The sequence below is a fragment of the Macrobrachium nipponense genome, chromosome 10, assembly GCF_015104395.2.
Source record: "Macrobrachium nipponense isolate FS-2020 chromosome 10, ASM1510439v2, whole genome shotgun sequence".
NCBI lineage: Eukaryota > Metazoa > Arthropoda > Malacostraca > Decapoda > Palaemonidae > Macrobrachium > Macrobrachium nipponense.
The window spans coordinates 105489282-105511538 of record NC_087204.1 but is presented as its reverse complement, the minus strand read 5'-3'; the positions used below and the strand labels follow the sequence as shown (position 1 = coordinate 105511538).

Sequence of the window (22257 nt, the reverse complement as noted above, 5' to 3'; positions counted from 1 at the left end):
CACCGCTTCAAGATCAGTCCACCCTCAGCTTCCCAGCCCGAGGATGTCTGGCAGTTCCAGACGAAAGCTCGCTTGCTTCAAGAAAGAGAGAGAGAGAGAGAGAGAGAGAGACATGTATATATATATATATATATCGTTAATGACTTTGATAACTATGGTATCATAGTTTATTTGTAAAATTCAAATATATACACCAATTTTGGCTCTGTATTTGATCATGACCTCCACAGGCGCTATACTAGCCTGTCTAAGTAGCACGGAAAAAGCCGCTATTCGGAAAATAGAGAAGAATCTCTACAAGTGTAATGCTGCTGAAGTAGCCATTACTTTTAATAAAGTATGCTTGAGAGAGGGTCTGCTTCCTAAGTACAATAATAATAATAATAATAATCCACAATTGTTTCAATAAACTATTATTTATAAGTTATAGAAACAAGTTACTGTAATAATTATGGATTTTGAATGTACAACAATTTAATCTCGACATTGTGAATTTATCAGCAATAATAATAATAATAATAATAATAATATGTATATGTACATGTATATGTACGTTTATTAAAAATCCACAATTGTTTCAGTAAACTATATTATTCATAAGTTATAGAAACAATTTACTGAAATAATTGTGGATTTTTAACATACAACAATTTAATCTCGACATAATAATAATAATAATAATAATAATAATAAGTCAAAACTCAACGCCGGAAATATGGTAAAAGCCATAAACACATGGGCAGTGCCAGTAATCAGATACAGCGCAGGAATAGTGGAATGGACGAAGGCAGAACTCCGCAGCATAGATCAGAAAACCAGGAAACAAATGACAATACACAAAGCACTACACCCAAGAGCAAATACGGACAGACTATACATAACACGAAAGGAAGGAGGGAGAGGACTACTAAGTATAGAGGACTGCGTCAACATCGAAAACAGAGCACTGGGGCAATATCTGAAAACCAGTGAAGACGAGTGGCTAAAGAGTGCATGGGAAGAAGGACTAATAAAAGTAGACGAAGACCCAGAAATATACAGAGACAGGAGAAAGACAGAAAGAACAGAGGACTGGCACACCAAACCAATGCACGGACAATACATGAGACAGACTAAAGAACTAGCCAGCGATGACAATTGGCAATGGCTACAGAGGGGAGAGCTAAAGAAGGAAACTGAAGGAATGATAACAGCGGCACAAGATCAGGCCCTAAGAACCAGATATGTTCAAAGTACGATAGACGGAAATAACATCTCTCCCATATGTAGGAAGTGCAATACGAAAAATGAAACCATAAACCACATAGCAAGTGAATGCCCGGCACTTGCACAGAACCAGTACAAAAAGAGGCATGATTCAGTAGCAAAAGCCCTCCACTGGAGCCTGTGCAAGAAACATCAGCTACCTTGCAGTAATAAGTGGTACGAGCACCAACCTGAAGGAGTGATAGAAAACGATCAGGCAAAGATCCTCTGGGACTATGGTATCAGAACGGATAGGGTGATACGTGCAAACAGACCAGACGTGACGTTGATTGACAAAGTCAAGAAGAAAGTATCACTCATTGATGTCGCAATACCATGGGACACCAGAGTTTAAGAAGAAAGAAAGAGGAAAAGGGAAAAAATGGAATAAGTATCAAGATCTGAAAATAGAAATAAGAAGGATATGGGATATGCCAGTGGAAATCGTACCCATAATCATAGGAGCACTAGGCACGATCCCAAGATCCCTGAAAAGGAATCTAGAAAAACTAGAGGCTGAAGTAGCTCCAGGACTCATGCAGAAGAGTGTGATCCTAGAAACGGCACACATAGTAAGAAAACTGATGGACTCCTAAGGAGGCAGGATGCAACCCGGAACCCCACACTATAAATACCACCCAGTCGAATTGGAGGACTGTGATAGAGCAAAAAAAAAAAAAATAATAAATAATAATAATAATAATAATAATAATAATAATAATAATAATAATAATATGTATATGTATATCAAAGATCCACAATTGTTTCAGTAAACTCTATTATTTACTGAAATAATTGTGCATTTTGAATATACAGTTTAATCAGAAAGGCAGTTCGACCACTAGCCAGGGCAGTGAGTGACGCGGTTCTAAACGGCTCCTCCCTCCTCCAGCTGTTCGCATTTCACCAGACATCATATTCTTTCCCCAGCCCTTTTCCAAGCGCCCACAGATGCCCGGAGGGAGAAAGACAAGGGCTCTCTTTCATTCAGACGCAGGCCTCATCACGCCCTCTCTCAGCGAGGGAGTCCCGAAAGGCGCCCGCATGCAAGGTCCTCTTTCCTCGTTGGCCCAAGGTCACCACGACGCAGAAAAGAAAAGAAAAGAAAAGAAAACTTCAGGAGGGTAGAATGTTTCTGGGTGTGAAGGTCAGGGCCGTCTCCCAGCGGGTTATATTAGCTGGTAAAAGCAATAAACATAAGGGAACGCGCCTTAGGCCGTATCCAGCCCGAACATACATACCCCCCTCCTCCTCCTCCCCCCACTCTCACCCTCTAATTCATACCATAACCTTTCTCCACACAGGGCACACCTATAGCAGCTCTCCTCCTTCTCCTCCGCTTAACTTACTCGGGGAGTAAGCCTCCGTTTAAACTACTTTGTTGTTTGGGAGGGGGGGTGAGAGGCGGTAGGATATTTATGAGTTATTCATTAGAATGAAATTGTAAAAAAAAAAAAAAAAATGGTGTGCATGTTAAACATTACAGAAAAATTATTTCTAATAAAATGTAGCGCATTTATTTTGATCTTCGTTGGTGAAACAAGGGTCCTTTTGACCATAGATTTTAGCACATTTTAACTTGCATTAAAATTTAGGAATTTAATGTTTACAACTTATGTGTGAGGGGGAAATCTTGCAAGTGTCCCGGTAAGGTGGAGGTCGGATCACGCCTTGTTCTTCTTCTCGCACCAGAAAGTGGTCACAACAGCAGCCCGTGCACAGGACTCGGCCTAGCTAGATGCCCATCATCTTCTTCTTCTTCTCAATAGCTAGATAACCATCTTTATTCCACTTTTTTTTTCTGGTTAGCAGCAGCAGGAGCAGAAATGGCTAAAACAGCAGCCTGCATGTGGCACTCGGCCAAGTGATTGGCTCATCAACAGCCAATCAGGATGTGAATCTACGATAGTACATGGGACTCAGCTTGGCTAGCCAATGGCTGAAACGTAAGCCTTTGCAGCAGTAGCAGCCCGCGAGCGCGCGCGCGCGGGACTTGGGCTAATTAGCTAGGTTGCTAACTAGCTACCACGCACACATGACCACAACAGTGACCAGCCACCCACCGCACACTCCCACAGCCCAGTGCTAAGCCGCCTCCTGTCCGCCCGCCCGCCCGCCCGGCAGCAGCAGCAGCAGCAGCAACAGCAGCAGCAGCAGCAGCAGCCAACTCGTGGAGTGGCCTTCGTCAAAAGACCATGCTTCAGTCTTGGCTTGGCCTCTGTGACGGAGCGGTCTATCACTAACTGCTGCTGCGGCCATTCTTCGTCGCGCATCCGTGCCGCTGCCGCTGGTCTTTTGTGTGTGTGCCCCTGCGTCTACTATATAGTTTCATTTAAGTTATAGTTGGCCTTTGCTTTCGTTGTGCGTGTTCGAGTTCCGTTTGAGTCGTCGACGAGAGAAACGAATTAGGTATATAACAAGGATGATCGCTCAATTTGTTTTCAGTTATTGTGAAATCGCTGGAGTTTATACCCAAGAATATGAAATGAGTGTTGTGGTTTTTATGTGTTTGTGTTTTGGATTATATGCAGCCAAATAACGCAGATTACAATCTCGAAGGGCAGTGAAAATGCGTCCATGGAATGAACGCTTATCGAAAAAGAGCAACAACATAATAAGAAGTAACCTAATTCGAACAACCATTTGAACAAACTTTCCTTCCGTCTTGGAAGTGCTTCTTTTTTTATGTATCTCATCACAGAGCAACAACAAAAACACATTGGTGAGAGAGCTAAATACGAATTGAAATAGCCATTCTTTTTGTCTTTGCGTGTGTGTGTCTGTCTGCAACAACAAGTTGTTCTTCTTCTCCTTCTTCTTCGCGACCGAGGTACTGGCATTTAACATTTGCAGAACGGCAGTAATAATAATTACTAACAGCCGACAACGAGGTTATATGTTTGTTGTCGTAACATCTCGCCTACGGCCAGCGGATCTCACACGGAGCGAGTAAGAAAGAAAGAAAGAAAGAAAAAAAATAATGTAGGCAGATGAGTTTTCCTCTTATTTAACCCGTTTATTTTATTCATCTTCATTGAATGTATAATCGAGACAGGTCATTCATTATACATAGGTGATGAATCCTCTCATGAATTCGTCGTGCGTTTCGACGCGGAGATTTCATCACGGGCCATAATTGATGATTGGTTGATGGAACGAACACCTGTTGTTGCTGTTGTTGATCCTGACATCTCAACAACCCTGACTTTCTAGGTTGAACAGCATAAACGTGTTTGTGTTTGAATTGTGTGAGTTGCACATGTACGAGTGCGTATAATTAAACACTGGGTATTTGTTTATAACTCTGTTTCTGTTGAGACGATAAACTATGTGTTCTAACTTGCAATGTATTTGTTTGTTCCTTGAAGCTCTGAAGTATATATTATAATATATCTTATTTCTGATTTTGTGTATGTTGAGACAATGAAGTATAATCTGTTTAAACAAGCAATGAGTTTGTGAGTGTGTGTTTTAGCATTAAAGTATATATTTGTTTGTGCATTTTGAGACTAAAGTATATGTGTTGTTAAATACGCAGTATGTGTTTGTGCCTTGAAGCATTGAAGTGTATATGAAGTATATCATTGTGTTTAAACATGCAGTGTATTTTTTTTGTTCGTTGAAGCATTGAAGTATAGTATATCTGTTTGTTTATTGAGAAAATAAAATGTGTTCAAACATGCAGTGTATGTGTTTGTGCAATAAAGCATTGAAGTATATATATCTGTTTGTCTACTAAGACAATGAAGTATCTTTGTTTAAACAAGCAGTGTGTTTGTGCGTTGAAGCATTGAAATATATATATATATATATATATATATATATATATATATATATATATATATATATATATATATATGTGTGTGTGTGTGTGTTTGTTTGTGCGTTGAAGTATATATCTGTTTGAGTCTACTGAGACAGTGAAGTATATCTGTGTTTTTTTATCAATAAAGTTGTATGTTTAACTATTGTGATTATATACGTTTGTGTATTCAAACATGCAGAGTATCAGCTGCTACGTCTTAAGCATTGAAGTATATCCGTTTGTGTGTAATGAAACTGACGTATGTATGTGTATCGTTAAACCTTATATCTTTTTTATGAAACATTAGTATTGACTTCTCAAAGTCTAATATTATTTAGTAAAGTTTGCTCATAATATGAAAGGGCAATATATATATATATATATATCATATATATATATATATATATATATATATATATATATATATATATATATATATATATATATATATATATATATATATATATATATAATTCAGAACATAAACCCTATTTATATGAAATAAGCCCACCAAAGGGGCCTCTGACTCGAAATTCAAGCTTACAAAGATTATGGTGTTCATTTGAAAAACTACACGAGATAATAGTAGATACAGAAATAAGAGGAATGCATGTCTATTGATTTAGGGTTGCACTGCATCATCGCTTGAAGTTTTGGAGTTCTAATTACACCACTTCCTCAGGTACTGAGGAAAGGAATTCGTTCTCGATTTAGATGCGTTAAAATAATGCTATGGTTGGTGCTACCAAATTTCAGAAATTTTCTGCTTAGTTTCAGATTTCAAACTTTGAAAAACTATGCAAAATACTGTTTTGTTATCGGTTACTCGGGGAGCAAGCCTGCAAACTACTTTGTTATTCTTCTTCTTCTTCTTTTTCTTCTTCTTCTTCTTCTTCGTAGGGGGTGGGTAGGAAAGGTCTATGGAAAACCCTAAAAATGTCTGAAAAAGGTGTTTCGCGTTTGAGTTAAAGATACAGGAATTTTAATATAAGATATTTTTTTATTTATTTATTAGAATAAAAATATTAAACAAACTAAATAATGTGCATGTTAAGCAATACATAAGATTTATTTAAAATAAAATACAGCGTTTTTATTTTGAATTCATGCATGTTCTTATTGTAAACAGGAACCTTTTTGTTTGTGTTTTATGTAACAGCTGCGTGATTCGCTTGTTTTTCCAACTTTTTTTTTTTTTCTTTAGATTGTCAAAATTTTTGGGAGCGTTTTGAAAACCACCTCTCTACCGCTAAGACCACCACTGATTGCCTACGACAACATTTTTTATATTTTCTTTTAGCTTTATCAATATTAGGACAGTTTTTTTTAAAGAAACTTCTTGTATAAAACAGCTCCTCAGTGGCGTGATAGGTATTGTCTTGGCCTGCCATCACGGTGGCCGCGAGTACGATACTCGGGCATTCCATTGAGGTGTTAGAGATGTGTATTTCTTGTGATAGGATTTCACTCTCGACGTGGTTCGGAAGTCACGTGAAGCCGTTGGTCCCGTTGCTGAATAACCACTGGTTCCATGCAACGTTAAAACACCAAACAAACAAATAGTATTTCTTTTATAAATCGACTGATTTCCGATGATATATTTTTATTGGTTCGCTTAATGTTTCTGAAGGTCCCTTCATGAAACTCTGCAACAATGAAAAATGCAATGTTGATCATCGTCCCAAACTTTGATTGTGGGTTCAAGAGGAGAAGGTTACTGCTGCTGCAAAGAGTATATCGTTTTCTATGAGTTTTATATTTCCCGTAACTAAAATGTGGAATATTTTGCCCAGTGCAGTTGTGGCATCTTCTGATCTCCAAATATTTAAACAAGGAAAAAATTCATTCCTGTTTCTCTGCTGCTGATGCTGCTGCTGACGTCTCCTGAATTCCACGTGTATCAGTTATATAGTCTATCCCCTCATATTTATTTATTTATTTATCTATTTAGTATTTATTTATTCATCATCCTTTCCTATAACTTGTCGCTCTATATGCAGGGAGATTTCCCATTGGAACCCTTTTGGGTTTCTAGTCTGTTGACTCTCTCCATAAAGGTTTTCAGCTGAAGATTTAACGACTGAAACTAATAAATTCCTATTGTTACGACCCCTTTGGCCATAATACAGGTTCTTTATATTTCAATAATCACAGGGATCGTAGGCAGTAAGAAAGTACACAGGGTATGAGGAATGGGGACACAAAACACCAGAACAAAATTAACAATATTTATTATTAACACTAAATAAGCCTTGTGAGGAACCTTAACATTAAATACACAAAATACAAGGAGCAAATAACAGCTCACAAGGACTCCTAATACTGAAAACTGACCCTAACAAAGTAAAGGAAAGGACATAACATGCCAAAGGCTCAAATAATAATACTACGGGCCCAATAATGAAAAAAAAAACACTAACCTATAATTATAAGATTGAAGGATGACTAGAGAAAATAAAGACAGGAAAACCTTAAATCTCCTACCTAACAGTGTTGGTACTAAACTTAAAACTAATTCAAATAATATTCTGAGGGACAGTAAATACCCAATACCGACAACTCAATACAACATACATATATATACAAATATAATTGATATTTAAATACGCAAATCCTCGTGTATAACGAAGTGCACAGAAGTTCACGGAAGGTGCTTCAACCTCCCAGCAGCTATACGGGGGAGCCCACAAATTGTCCAGGTAGACCCAGGGGTCGAGATCAATTCCGAGGGACAACACAGGATAATCACCTCTTACCTGGCAATTGCCTCCCTACGAGCCTCCTCACGAGCCCTTAGCTCTCCTGGACAAGCAGCTGAAGACGGACAGGACAGTGGTTGGCGTAACGCCTCCTACGTGGCGGGACAGCGACGACCACGTCTTCCGCCAAATCCTCCGGCGGGAATCAGGAGTACAGGCGTCGCAAGTGACGATAACCTGCGCTATCACAGCCGTGATCAAACTCCACAATGCACATACGCCGTAGATGGCTCAGCACATCTACGGAAAACCACTTCCAAGGGAGGTCCGTCGGAGTATTCCTCCAAAAAGGCGTGAGATAAATCTCCAGAAGGCTACCAACAAAAGAGCGTACGTCCAGAAGCTTATACAGGCCCGAACTATTTTCGGCCGGCCTCCACTCACAGCACTACAGTTCCATTCCAACTCGAAAACAAAATAAAAACAATCGTTAACACGATAGTTAGGTAATTCACAACAAGAGGAGGAATCACTGAGCAAAAGCACTGAACGTTACGTTAACGTAAAAAAAAATACAGCTGCTGAACTAAATATAAGAGAACACTTAAAACTAAGTTACAAGGCTCATTTAAGAAAATAAACTATCAATAAATTACGTTAATTTGACACCTATTATTGAAAGATTGTATTGATAGTAATTATGTTTCAGAATGCGCCAATTGGCATCTCAAAGCGAAAGTTGTTAGCCAGCATGAAATCGTATCCAAGTAGTCAGCGCTTGTGGAAATCGTAAAAAAAAAATAATGATAATAATAATAATAATAAACAAACAAAAGTATCAATCTCATAAAAGATGATAAAGACGTCACATCCAGACATGATAAGGACGATTTCGTGAAATGCGGAAATTGGAAAGAATAGTTAACAAGTAGAATCTGTAATTATAAAGCAGTTAAATTCAGAATATTCAAAGATGACTTATAGCTCCCCCATGTCAAAATAGTGGTTATAAAATTGACTAACAAATAGATTCTTCGCTAATCACAGCGTCATTGTAGTCAGAACTGCCAAGCTCTCCATTGTTAAATACAGTGCTTAGAAAAAAAAATAACAAATGAATATCTGTCAATGACGATGGCGACGTAGCTTTCTCAAGTTGATATATTGGTTAAGAAAATGATTAACAAAGAAATTCATATCTTCATTACGACGCAGTTGAATTCAAAATTCTCAAGAGAATGTAGTGGTTATATAAATGAGTAACAAATGGATTCCTCGCTCATTACAGATATATAAGTTACAGTTACAGTACCATTATATCCAGAGTTGCCCCCAGCTTTTCCATGTAAAATACAGCCGTTAGAATAAAATTAACAAATAGATTCTCCATCAGTTACGACACAGCTTAATCCTCAATTCCCAAGAGTGACTAAGCTTCCCCGTAGAGGTTACAATAAGATTAATAAAGTAGATACTCTATCAAGTATGATACATGGCTTTCCCATGTTAATATAGAGGTTAGAATAAAATTAACAAATTTATTCTCTGCCAATACCGTTGATGAAGCAGCTATCTCATGTTGATATAGTTGTTAGAATAAGATTAAAAAAATTATTGTCTATCATTGACGTTGGTAACACAGCAGTCTCATGTTAATATAGTGGTTAGAATAAAATTAACAAATTTCCTCTGTCATTGACGATAGTGACGAAGCAGTCTCATTTTAATATAGTGGTTAGAATAAAATTAACAAATTTCCTCTGTCATTGACGATAGTGACGCAGCAGTCTCATGTTAATATAGCGGTTAAAATAAAATTAACAAATTTATTCTCTATCAATGACGATGGTCACGCAGCTTTTCCATATTAACATAGGGGTTAAAATAAAGCTAACAAATTTATTCTCTATCAATGAAGTTGGTGACGTAGCCGTCTCATGTTAATATATCGGTTAGAAAAAAGATTAACAAACACATTCTTTTCTCCGTTCCGACTCGGTTAATTTCGAAATTCCGAAGATTTAAAAACCTTGGAAGGAGGGATGCTCACGGTAAAAAAAAAAAAAAAAAAAAAAAAAAGGAAAAAAAAAATCAATGACAAACCGCACAGCCTGGAAGCAACCAAAGCAACCAAGCAGGCAAGCAACCAAGCAAGCAGGCAAGCAACTTTCAATTATCGGGAATCGGACTGATGTTGAGTTCCACAAACCTAGCAACAGGCCAGGGAGGTCAATTATTTCGTCCGTCGGACCATGCAAGGACGACCCCTTTTGGGGGGCGAGGGGGGTGGGGGGAGAAGGAGAAAAAGTTGTAGGGGGGGGGGGGAGAGGAGGGGGTTGAGAGGAATATTGGTGTATATCGCTGGTGATGAGTTTCGTAAATTCTACGGAGTGTGTATATATATATATATATATATATATATATATATATATATATATATATATATATATATATATATATATATATATATTAGTATATATGTATGTATATGAAATATATCTAAGTTATATATATAGCTATATATATATGTATATAACACACACACACACAAAGCACATATTACACACCATCACCCACTTGTTTACCTAAACCTAACACAAAAGAGTTGCTTCAGATGACCTCAGATTAATGCAAATAATAAAAGTCACTCCAAATAATAATAGCAGCAACGTCGGCATTTTCCCTCTGCAATCGCCACATTTTCTTTTCGAGAGAAAGGCAACTAACTAAAACTAACTACCTAACTTAGTGATCGCCTCTCCGCTGCGGGACACACAATAAATCCGGGTCGTATTTCTGATTGCAGTCGAAAGCTCGTCGTAATTCAGCGACGCGGTTCTTGATAGACAGCAGGATGTGAACGAAGTGATTGATGCGAACGACGCCGTTGTAATACCTGCTACTTCTACTACTACTATTACTGCTGCTTTGCTCAGGATGGATGTATAGCCCGTCGGTTCGGTTCTGGAGTTCGCGAGGTTGTGTTATGCCTATACTTCTTAGTCTGCTTTCTTTCTTTATTTCTGCCTCTTCTTCTTTTCATTTTTCTTATTCTTTTTAATATATTCTGTTTCTTCTTCTCTTCTTACTCCTCCTTATCCTCCGCCTTCTTCTTTTTCTCCTCTTCCTTCTTCTTCTTTTTCACCTCCTCCTCATCCTCCTCCTTCTTCTTTTTCTTCTCCTCTTCCTTTTCCTTCTTCTTCTTCTCCTCCTCCTGAGGTAGGGTGGTTGCGTGGTGTGGTTGTTTGGTGGCTCGTTCGGGTTTAGCGTGCTTGTATCTACTCTCATTTTGGTTTGTCTTCATTTGGTGTTTTTGTGGTTGGTGTATGTGCCATGTTTCTTTTAATGTTTGCGGTTTTTTTTGGGGGGTAGACTGATCGTATTTTCGAATAGGATAAGTTCCATTGATATTTATTTTGATGTTCACGAATTGACGTTTTTATTATTATTATATATTTTTTTTTATTTGAGAGATTTTCTTTGTAATTTTATTCATTATTATTATTATTATTATTATTATTATTATTATTATTATTATTATTATTATTATTATTATTATTATTACACCTTACCTTTTTCTAGGCATATCAGTAGCCTAGAATTTTATGAAGTAGAACATTTTCTTTCTTATCACTGGGTTATTGTGTTCCCCGAATACGAAGAAAGTGGAATCGGTAATCTATTGCTATATGAAATCTTGTTGTTTAAAAGAACAGATTCATTTTGTACAGAAAATTATTTCGATAACAAGTCTATTTTACATATTTTTAGCGTTAATGTATTATTCCTACAGTGACGAACAGACATATTATAGTACTTGAGAGGAGGCTGCATTACCTCTTCCTTTATTATTGGTGCTGTATTTTATCGCAAATAACGCAAAATGATTCAAGAAAGTCGAATGAAGCTGGAAGTTTGTAAAGAAGATTCCTTATTTTATTCTGTAATATTCAATAACAACATGCACGTTTAAAGAGTACAAAATACAAGTAATTCCTCATCATACGAATTATCCAAATGCTGGACGAATATTTGTAACTATAGATGTAAAAATTAAAATTGTAAAGCATATATAGATGATAAGTTCATGAGAGGAACTTTTGACACCGTTCATTCTCTGCCATGGAGAACAGCAGTTCTAGCGCCTCAGTGGCCGGTTTGGTCTTGGCATGCCACCTCGGTGGCCGCGAGTTCGATTCTCGGGCATTCCATTGAGGGGTCAGAGATTTGTATTTCTGGTGATAGAAGTTCACTCTCGACGTGGTTCGGAAGTCACGTAAAGCCGTTGGTCTTGTTGCTGAATAACCACTGGTTCCATGCAGCGTTAAAACATCATACAAACAAACAAACAAACAAACAGCGGTTCTTTGGTAAAGAATCGTGTATTGGGACTTTCTCACTGAAACAGCTTATAGCACCGTCTCGTTCCTCTTGGGGAAGGGGTCCAGCTGCTTTGAGGTTTTCCTCCTGTTACGCCTTTCAAACCTTTGCGCTGTCAATCTCCGTTTCAGCGCTGAATGGCCATAGTTGCCCCAGTGTTTGGCATAATGCCATAAGTATATACATCTTTCACGACCCGTTTAAAAGACCACCAAGACTAAGGTTTTTATGTGGTAATTATCACAAACTGAAAAATTACGAGGCTTTCGTCTTCTCTGCATGCGGAAGGTGCTCGGCCAAAGACAATAGCCGTTTTGAAGATTTTTTCATTGTGGAATTAAACTGATAATCGCTCTATTTTTCATAGGATTTTTCCACTCCGGAACACCTTCACACTTTGTAGTTGCGTCTTGCTAGGCTTTGCAGCTGCAAGATTCGTCTTGTAAGGCCTTGTATGACTAAAGGTCTCTTGAAAATAAGTTTCATTGTAAAGACAAGATACGCTGATGTCCAGAACATTATTATTATTAATTATTGAAATGCAACCAGAATAAAAAATATATATTTTTCATATATTTTACTATTGATAATACCAGACCTTGACGTTTAAAATACCAGAATAACACCATGAATATAGACCAGTTACTTAGCAGTCTCGCTGATTATGAAAGACGAACTGTCAGAAAAATAAAGTGAAAATTCTTTATAAGATAAATCCAGTTCACTCTGCCATTCTTTTTAATAAGACATGTATCCGAGAAGGTCTGCTTCCTGCTTATATTATTATTATTATTATTATTATTATTATTATTATTATTATTATTATTATTATTATTATTATTATTATTATTATTAATGAAAGTCTGCATACAATGTCAAGCACTGTGGCATCTGCTAGTCAGCACCTAAACAGTGAAGGGATGGAATTGTATTTGCTGGACAGCAAGATTGAAGAATGGAATGTAAACGGAGGTCAAGTAAAAGGCTAAAAAGTGGGCGGTGTTCCTAAGGACCGAAGGAACGCCGCAAACGCCTTTTAGCAATACCCACAGTGCACCACGTGAGGTGCACTGACGACAATGGCCCCTACGGAGATATTAGTCAAAATGTTCAATGATACAAATTATGGATCCAAGCTGGAATGGGAATTGGAATGCCCTCGGGACTTGGAATGTCCTTGGGACTCGGAATGCCCTAGGGACCTAGAATGTCATCGGGACCTGGAATGTCCTCGGGACTTGCAATCCCTCCCTAAGACTTTGACCCATGCCCAGGGGCCTTGGAATGTCCACTTAAGGGCCCCTGGATGTCCTAGGGACTTGGAATTCCTCGGGACTTTTCAAATGCCTAAGGGAGCTTGTATGCCCCCGGGACCTGGAAGGGGTCCCAGGACTTGGAATGTCCTCCGGATTTGCATGCCCTAGGGACTTGAATGCCCACGGGACCTAGAATGTCATAGGGACTTGGAATGTCCTCGGGACTTGCAATGCCCTAGGGACTTGGAATGCCCACGGGACCTGGAATGTCCTAGGGACTTGGAATGTCCTCGGGATTTGCAATGCCCTAGGGACTTGGAATGCCCACGGGACCTGGAATGTCCTAGGGACTTGGAATGTCCTCGGGACTTGGAATGTCCTGGGGTAACCTGGGACCTGTCCCTGGACCTTTGAATGTCCACGGACTTGAATGTCCACGGGACTTGGAATGTCCTCGGTAATGAGACCGGCACCGAGGGGTGTTTTAAAAAGTTGGAATGATCGCACAAACACACACACACTTTGTTATGTCAGGCTATTAAACCATGCGTGTTGACAATGCTTTCCTTTATACCAGAGAGCGACGATACATTTTGATACATTTCAGGTCTAGATTTGAGAGAGAAAAAAAAATAATAGAGGAATAACAGTTCTAATTGGATCTTCATTACATTTGCCTGTAATTACCCAGCTGAGCGGGCGAATAGACTGTCAAAGTCATGATAGCTTTGTGTTTGTTATATCAGTACAGATAAGCAAATTAAAATATTTATGCAAATGTGTTTAAAAAATTCTCCAAGAACATGATATGATATTAAAAAAATAAATTTAGAAGTTTTATTTGTGTAAAAAAAAAAAAAAAATTCCCCAAGAACATTATGTAATATGTCAATTGAGATTTTTAGTAAATGTGAAAATAGATAAATTCTCCAAAACATTATATGATTAAAAAAAAATTTCCAAAAACTTACTGATAAAGAAATTTCCAAAAGGTTATCTGATAAAAGAAATTTCCAAAAACTTATCTGATAAGTCAATTAGATTTTTTAAGTAAATGTGTAAAAAAAATTCCAAAAATTATCATAAGCCAATTGAAATTTTTTTTGTTTGAGTAAAAAAAAATTCCAAAAATGTTCATAAGCTAATTAAAAAAAATTTCAATGTGTATAAAAAATATTCAATAAATTATCATGTGTAAATTAATTTCTTTTTTGAAAATTCTAAAGTTTTTTTTTTTTTTGTGAAAAAATTCTCCAAAAATTGTTATAAGCCACAACAAATGTTTTTGCAAATGTGTAAAACAGTTCCCCAAAAAATTACCACAAGCCAATTGAAATATTTATGTAAATGTGTAAAAAAAAAACAATCAGAAACCTTTGATAATATAACAGTCTTGTTGGAACAAAACTACAAAAATTAAAAGTTTCTTTTTTCAAAGCGTCGAAAGGTCTTGCTTAATAAAGCACTGGCATTCTGTAACGGCAGGAGGAGCTTAACGCTTAATCCAGCTATAACGAGGAAGGATGTGATATTTCTTAATGTCTAGACTTAATCGCAAATTATTATTATTATATTATTGTGTATTTACACCGATATCGGTGTGGGCTTCACCGTTTTGGTGACGCGATTATTATTATTATTATTATTATTATTATTATTATTATTATTATTATTATTATTATCATTACTTCATGCATTAAACAACACTCGAGTTAATGTATGTTCTTGACACTGATTATTATTATTATTATTATTATTTTTAAACAGCTATCGAATTACTGCGTATTCTGAACGGTATATCATTATCAGTCTATATATTGCTCTTATTAAATGCACTAAAAAGCATACTGTTTTATGCATTTTAAAATAATAATGATAATATTAATAATACAATGTCTAGAACACGCAGTAACTTTAGGGCTGTTCAATAATAATAATAATAATAATAATAATAATAATAATAATAATAAAATAATGATAATACGCCGTCTAGAATGCGCAGTAATTCGTGTGTTGTTTAATAATAATAATAATAATAATAATAATAATAATAATAATAATAATAATAATAATAATACACTGTCTAGAACGCACAGTAACTCGTGTATTGTTCAATGATAATAATAATAATAATAATAATAATAATAATAATAATAATAATAATAATAATAATAATACACTGTTTACAATGCGCAGTAACTCCTGTGCTGTTTACTATAATAATTGATAATAATAATAATGCCCATAAGACTCACAAAAACGCCACACCATCGCAACTAATTCCTCATCGCAACTCATTCCTTTCATTCAGCAGCCAGAGCTGGTTGCGGCGGTTGCCAGACGAGCAACGTGCAATTAAGCCGAATTGATTGCGAGGTTCCGTAATGGCGAGTTACACTTAATAAGCAGCGAGGAATTGCAAAACCGCCAATCTTTCCCTTTCCCGCAGAGGGCGTCCGTCTCCTGACGCACGCGGCCGCTGACGACGGAGGAGGAGGAGGAGGAGGAGAAGGGATTACTACCCAAGATGGAATAACATAAGGTGAGATCGTCGGTCGCTCGGTTCCCGCACTGTGACGTCACAGGTGCGCGTCGACTGGGCAGTGCACTTAATGATTACGTATGTTTTGACAGTAATTTGTTGCTATGCTGGTGTTCACAATTTCCATACAGGAAAATACTTTCTCTCTCTCTCTCTCTCTCTCTCTCTATCACTTAAAACACAGTTATATCAAGATATTTAAGACCTTACCATACAGAATATAATCTTGTTGGAATACAAATAACGAAAGTAACGAGGGTGAATGAATATGAAAAAAAAAAAAAAAAACTTTCCAGACTTGTATTGAATTAGCGTATTGTTCTTTTATTTACCAAAAAGTACTGAAGATTTTTTTTCATTTTCTTTACACCTTTTTTAATTAAGAAATTCTGACTTCCTTTCAGCATTTAATATCTTCATCCTAAAATGTATTTTGCACCTAATAAAGAACTTCATTACTTCCTCTGGAGCATCAATGTTTAATTCCCTGAAAATATTAACTAATTTCGTAATCCCATCAACGCCTGGTTTCAACTGTTCCCCATGAAAAGATTTAAAGAGTTATTCCATCTCCTTTCAATTACTGACAAATTGAGGACTGGGCCTAAACAGCACTTTCCTACTCATTTTGGAGATCCAGTCGTTGTTTAGGCCTTCAATTTCTGGGAATCCTAAGGAAGGATATTTATTTCTGTACTTATGAGCTATATAACCTCCCAGATAATTTAAGGCTTCAATTTCTATACCATATTGAGACTCTACTCCAAGTTCTACAAAATCCTTCCTCCAGCTCATTAAGTACACCTTCCTGAGGAATTCTCATCAAGAGATGAGCAGAGATACATAATTCAGAGTCTAAGTCAACACGACTGGAATCACTTTCTTCAGAGGTTTTGGAAACCCAAGACTTACCTGGTTCCATAACACTAGTATTGCTCATACATGGCATGTTATCATCATTGGGAGCGACATTATGACCGTGATTGCTTAAAATGTTGTTCTTACCTAACAAGAAATTCCTCAGTCTACACTTGAACTCAGTCTATACTCTGACCTCACGATATCCTTTAGTGGGGTTCTTAAGAAATAAAAGGTCTAGGCCTAATTATTGTCTGCACAGGAAGACGTACTCAGAAGTACGTCATTACGCATAGGTCTAATCACCTGTTCGATGAACTTTACATTCATAAAATGAGAGTATCAAAGAAAAAAAATTGGATAGCCTTAATCAGATCATTTCTTCATTCATTGCATAGGCTAGGCCTAATCTAATTTAGTACCTCATTTCAAGAATTTAGTCCAGGCTACTTATCAACCAAAGATATATCACTAAAAATTGCACTAATGAGATTGTAAACAAATTGTTAAACCATACCTGACTTTACGTCCTTAACAGGTAAATTTAAAGAGAGAACTGCGGTTTTCTTTAATCTGTGATAACTTCTCTGGTAAAGTTGTGGTAGCAGTTCATATTGAAGATTTCTTTCGTAATCTTCTGTCCGGAAATGGACAGAACAAATCCTGGCATCCTAAACATTAATGTTATCACTTCTTTTACATGTATTAATCCATACTTTGGACTCCTCGGGGTCTTTAGGCAACCTTTGAAAACAAATCCCATACTGTCTGGAACTATTAGTGCACCCAAATATGGAATACACACCCATAATCGTGAACTGCAACAATGCAACTGACGGACTGACAAGTGCATCGCCCAGTCGATGTGGTCCAGTGACGTCACTGAGAGAGGGAAATCAGCGATCGGATCCCTCGGTGAACACACCTTATGTTATTCCATCTTGTTACTACCTACCCCCGAAATTTTGATGGGCACTTACTTAGCGGCGTTGGGTTGGTGTTGGTGTAGTAGGTGTTTAGTTGTCGTCTGCTAAGGAGGAGAGTTGGCTAATATTATATATATATATATATATATATATATATATATATATATATAATAATATATATTTTTCTTCTTCTTCTTCTTCTTCTTGGTAATTTTCGATAATGATAGGGCCTTTAGATTGGTTTTCTTTGGTGGCACTTTTTTGTGTGTATATGTATGTCTGTATTATATATATATATATATATATATATATATATATATATATATATATATAATATATATAATAATATCTATAGTATATATATATATATATATATATCTATATAGTATTATATATATATATATATATATATATATATATATATATATATACATATGTGTGTATATATATATATATTACTATAGTTTTCCTTTCCCAAAATTATGTAAATAATACTTTTTACAATCATTTATTTTGGTTGGCAAATTGATAAATAGATTAATAATATATATATATATATATATATATATATATATACATATATAAACAATGTATATATGAGACCATGAATTGAAAAAGCTTTCCTTACCAAGAACAAATCTCTGTGGGGCTTCGTTTGTCATCAAATGACTCAAATTTGTCAGCTAAAACGAATTCACGGCTGCGATGACATATTATACTCATAGAGTCGATGCTCTTAAAATTTCCCATTTGTATAGGCCTAGTTTCCAACCATTAATCCAACCTATTTTTATGACATCGAATCATGGAGCTGATTAATCACAATGCAGCAAACTAATCACTTGTTCGTCAGGCGGTGAAATGCGATTTACTTTTGGAAGGAAAAAAAAAATTGGGATGTGTTTAACCCAAATACAAACAATATTATTTTAGTGGATGATTTGTGAGATGGAGCTAGATCAGGCAAATTTTTCTCTCTGATAACAAAATAGTTAGTATTTATGTATATGAATGTATGTATATAATGTATAGTATATGTATATATATATATATATATATATATATATATATATATATATATATATATATATATATATATATATATATGGCTTTTTGGTTGTTGGTCAACTTTTTATTAGATTCACAATGCTTTCTAAATCTTCTACGTTCTGCCAAATGTAGGTGGTGGATAATGAAACGGAGACTGACCCTCTAGTAATCTTCGTTTCTTTATCCATCTACACTTGGAAGGAGGGAGAAGGTTTAAAAATTGTGAAACCAATTAATTTTTTATCATGCAAGAAAAAATTGTCCCAAAACATTGGTATATATATATATATATATATATATATATATATATATATATATATACATATATATATATATATATGTGTGTGTGTGTGTGTTGTGTGTGTGTGTGTGTGGTATACCTATATATATATATTATTTTTATATATGTATAGTATATAAAACTACAAATAAAATTTAAAAGATTTAAATTATTTAATATTCTAAATAAAGACAACTAAAATATACAAGTAAAAATTATAAGATAAAAAAATTATGAGTAACAGATGACACACTAAAACTATTGAGGAGAGAAATTAAAATAAATATAATATAGTATATAAAATATAAAATAAAATAAATATAATAATAAAATAAAAAATAAATAATAATAAAAATTATAAATAAAATAAAATAAATATAATATTAAAATAATAAATAATAAAAAAAAATTAATATTAAATAAATAATTAAAAATAATAAAAAAATAAAAATAAAATAAATAAATAAAAAATAAAATAAAAATCAAAATATAAATAAAATAATTAAAATCATAAATAAATAAATAAAATATATAATAATATATAATAATATAATAAATATAGAATAAAAAAATGAATAATGAAAAAATAAATTAAAATATAAATTAAATAAAAAAATTAAATATAGAGATAAATGAATAAAATAACACTAAAATCACCAATAAAAACATAACACATAGATATCAATACAATAAAAATAAGAAATGTAATAAAAATAAATATAGAGAGAGGAGAAGTAAAAATGAAATAAATTAAAATAAATATGTGAATATGTAATATAAATAATACAATAATATAAATTAAAATAAATTAAAATAAATAAATAAAATTAAAAATAAATATAATATAGATATAAAATAAATAAATAGAAAAATAAGTAAATCAAATAAATAAAAATAAATAAAATAATAATATAATATTAAACTAAAATAAAAAATAAATAATAATAAAAAAAAATTAAAATAAAATATCATTATAACAAATAAAAATAAATAAATAATTAAAAAATAAAATAAATAAAGAAAATAAATACGAATAATAAAAGAAAATATATAATAAAAATATAATAGAAAATAAAATATAGAATTAAATAAAAATAAATTATAAAAATATAAATATTAATAAATTGATAGAGAAAATTTTTAATTTATTTTTATTATTACATATTTTACTATATATTATTTATATTTTTATTTATGGTATTTAATTTAATTTTATTATATTTATATTTATATTATTTTTTCACCACTATCTATATATATATATATATATTTAGATTTTATTTTTTATTTAATTAATTTATTTATTTTTAATATAATTAAATTTATATTTATATTTATTAAATATTAAATTATTAAATAATTAATTTAATATAATTTAAATTAATTTAATTTTATTTTATATTTTAATTCTATATGTTTATGTGTATATATATATATATATATATAGATATTTATTTATTTATTTTATTAATTATTAATAATGTTTGGGGCTTATAATGACTCAATCGATTTAGATTTAATGGTTTGATCGTGGCAGTGACCTCCATATGTCTTTCTCTCTCTCTCTCTCTCTCTTTCTCTTCGTAACCACAAAATTAAAAAGGGACGCGGAGAGAGAGAGAGAGAGCCTGCACTAATTGGAGATGATTCTCTTCGTCACTGGAGACAGTTTATTCCTTCAGGCCATAATGTCTGGTGACGAGGTAATCTCTTTTTATCTTCGATAAAATAATATTTATCGAATTTACCAACGACGAAAGGAAATAGGGGTAAAAATATCAATAGAAAAGACGGTATTTTTACACGGAGAGAGAGAGAGAGAGGGGGTGGGGGCGGGTGGGGGCCTCGCCCTAAATTGTTTTTTTCTTAAAATAACTGACAGTTTACAAGAACTCATAATTGGAAGTCGGTGTTGTGGTATTTTATTATTTGCTCAGAAATAATTTTGTGGCGCGTTGTTTTTTTTTTTTTATTAAACGTAATTTTGATTGAGACGCCAAGTATTTATTTTAGGTTTTTAAAAGGTAAAAAAATAAAATTAAAAATTGTCGATGATAATAAGAAATATGTGAACAAAAAGCAAGGGACCGTTATTATAAGTAGTGACGGGAGTGAATTGTAAGGTGAATCTAGTATTATAATGGATTTATTTTATGTTTATATGTTACATAGGGAGATGTTGAATGAGATGATATGGAGGAAAATTATTTTCTGCCTACTTATTTATTATTATATTTATGCGTATTTTACTGTATCAAAGTCAGTTAAATGTTACAATTGTATGTGTACACGCACACAAAGATATATATATATATATATATATATATATATATATATATATATATATATATATATATTATATATATATATATATGTGTGTGTGTGTGTAGGTATATGTATATAATAGATATATATAATACGTCGATTGTTGTGGGTCGCAGCTATGGTGGAGAAAGCCACGAGGCTTATCAGCCGCACTCCAAATGGAGTCTCACCGAGAAGTTGAAGATTCCTACCCTCTGGAGCCATCTCCTCGCTCAAGGAGGGTGGCACAGGCCACGTATGGAATTCCTCTTTTTAATTTGTTACAAGATAAAATTGTCATAAGCAATGTACTTTCATTTCCCCTTTACCCAGTTTTCTTGCTTTATTGTTCATCTCTCTTTCTTTCTCCAGTTCCTCTTTTCGTCTTCAGCGGAGACGAAAGAAACTTTGCCAGCGCAATAACAGCTCCATTCAGCCACGACAAAGGCCCAGAGGATCAGGTGTCAGGATTCGGAACGGAAAGACTTTTTCACGCGGTGTCTCTCCGCCCAGAGTTTATAACTGGGTGTGCCCCCTGAGTGCCCTCTCCTCCTCCTCCTCCTACCCCCTCCTCCTCCTCCTCTCCTCCTCCTCCTCCACCTCCTCCTCCTCCTCCTCCTCCTCCTCCCTCCTCCTCCTCTCCTCCTCCTCCCTCGTAAATTTTCCCAGAGAAGTTGGGATGTTTTTCTGTATTCGACTTTTGTTTCCCCTTGTATCTGCGTACAATGGCAGTTGCATGGGAGGAGATGTTGACCCTGGATTCAGGAATGAGTGCCAATATTTTTTGTCGAAAGTTCCGGAATCGTTGCCTTCGATAACTCTTGGGAATCTGATTCCAATGAAACGTTTAGGATGTTATCCCGAAGAAGAAGGTTGAATTTATTCATTTTCGTAGTTTGTGATTCGTTTTTC

The 22257-nt window shown here is 34.6% G+C and overlaps 1 protein-coding gene across 8 annotated transcripts in view; it reads left to right on the top strand.

The window, feature by feature from the left end:
• Positions 1-22257, top strand: part of LOC135223872 (dual specificity calcium/calmodulin-dependent 3',5'-cyclic nucleotide phosphodiesterase 1-like) — a 580011-nt gene that overhangs the window by 374352 nt on the left and 183402 nt on the right. For 3 of the 8 annotated variants that reach the window (XM_064262779.1, XM_064262776.1, XM_064262771.1), the window contains exon 1: positions 3401-3544. The exons of 1 other annotated variant lie outside the window; for it this stretch is intronic. Coding sequence is in view for 1 of the 7 variants with exons in the window: in XM_064262780.1 (XP_064118850.1) it covers positions 3931-3967 (37 nt within the window). In the remaining 6 variants the exon portion in view is untranslated. Of the gene's footprint in view, positions 1-3400; positions 3655-3718; positions 3968-22257 lie in introns of those variants that run through there. 4 more of the 8 variants (XM_064262773.1, XM_064262774.1, XM_064262775.1 and 1 more) reach the window with 3 other exon arrangements.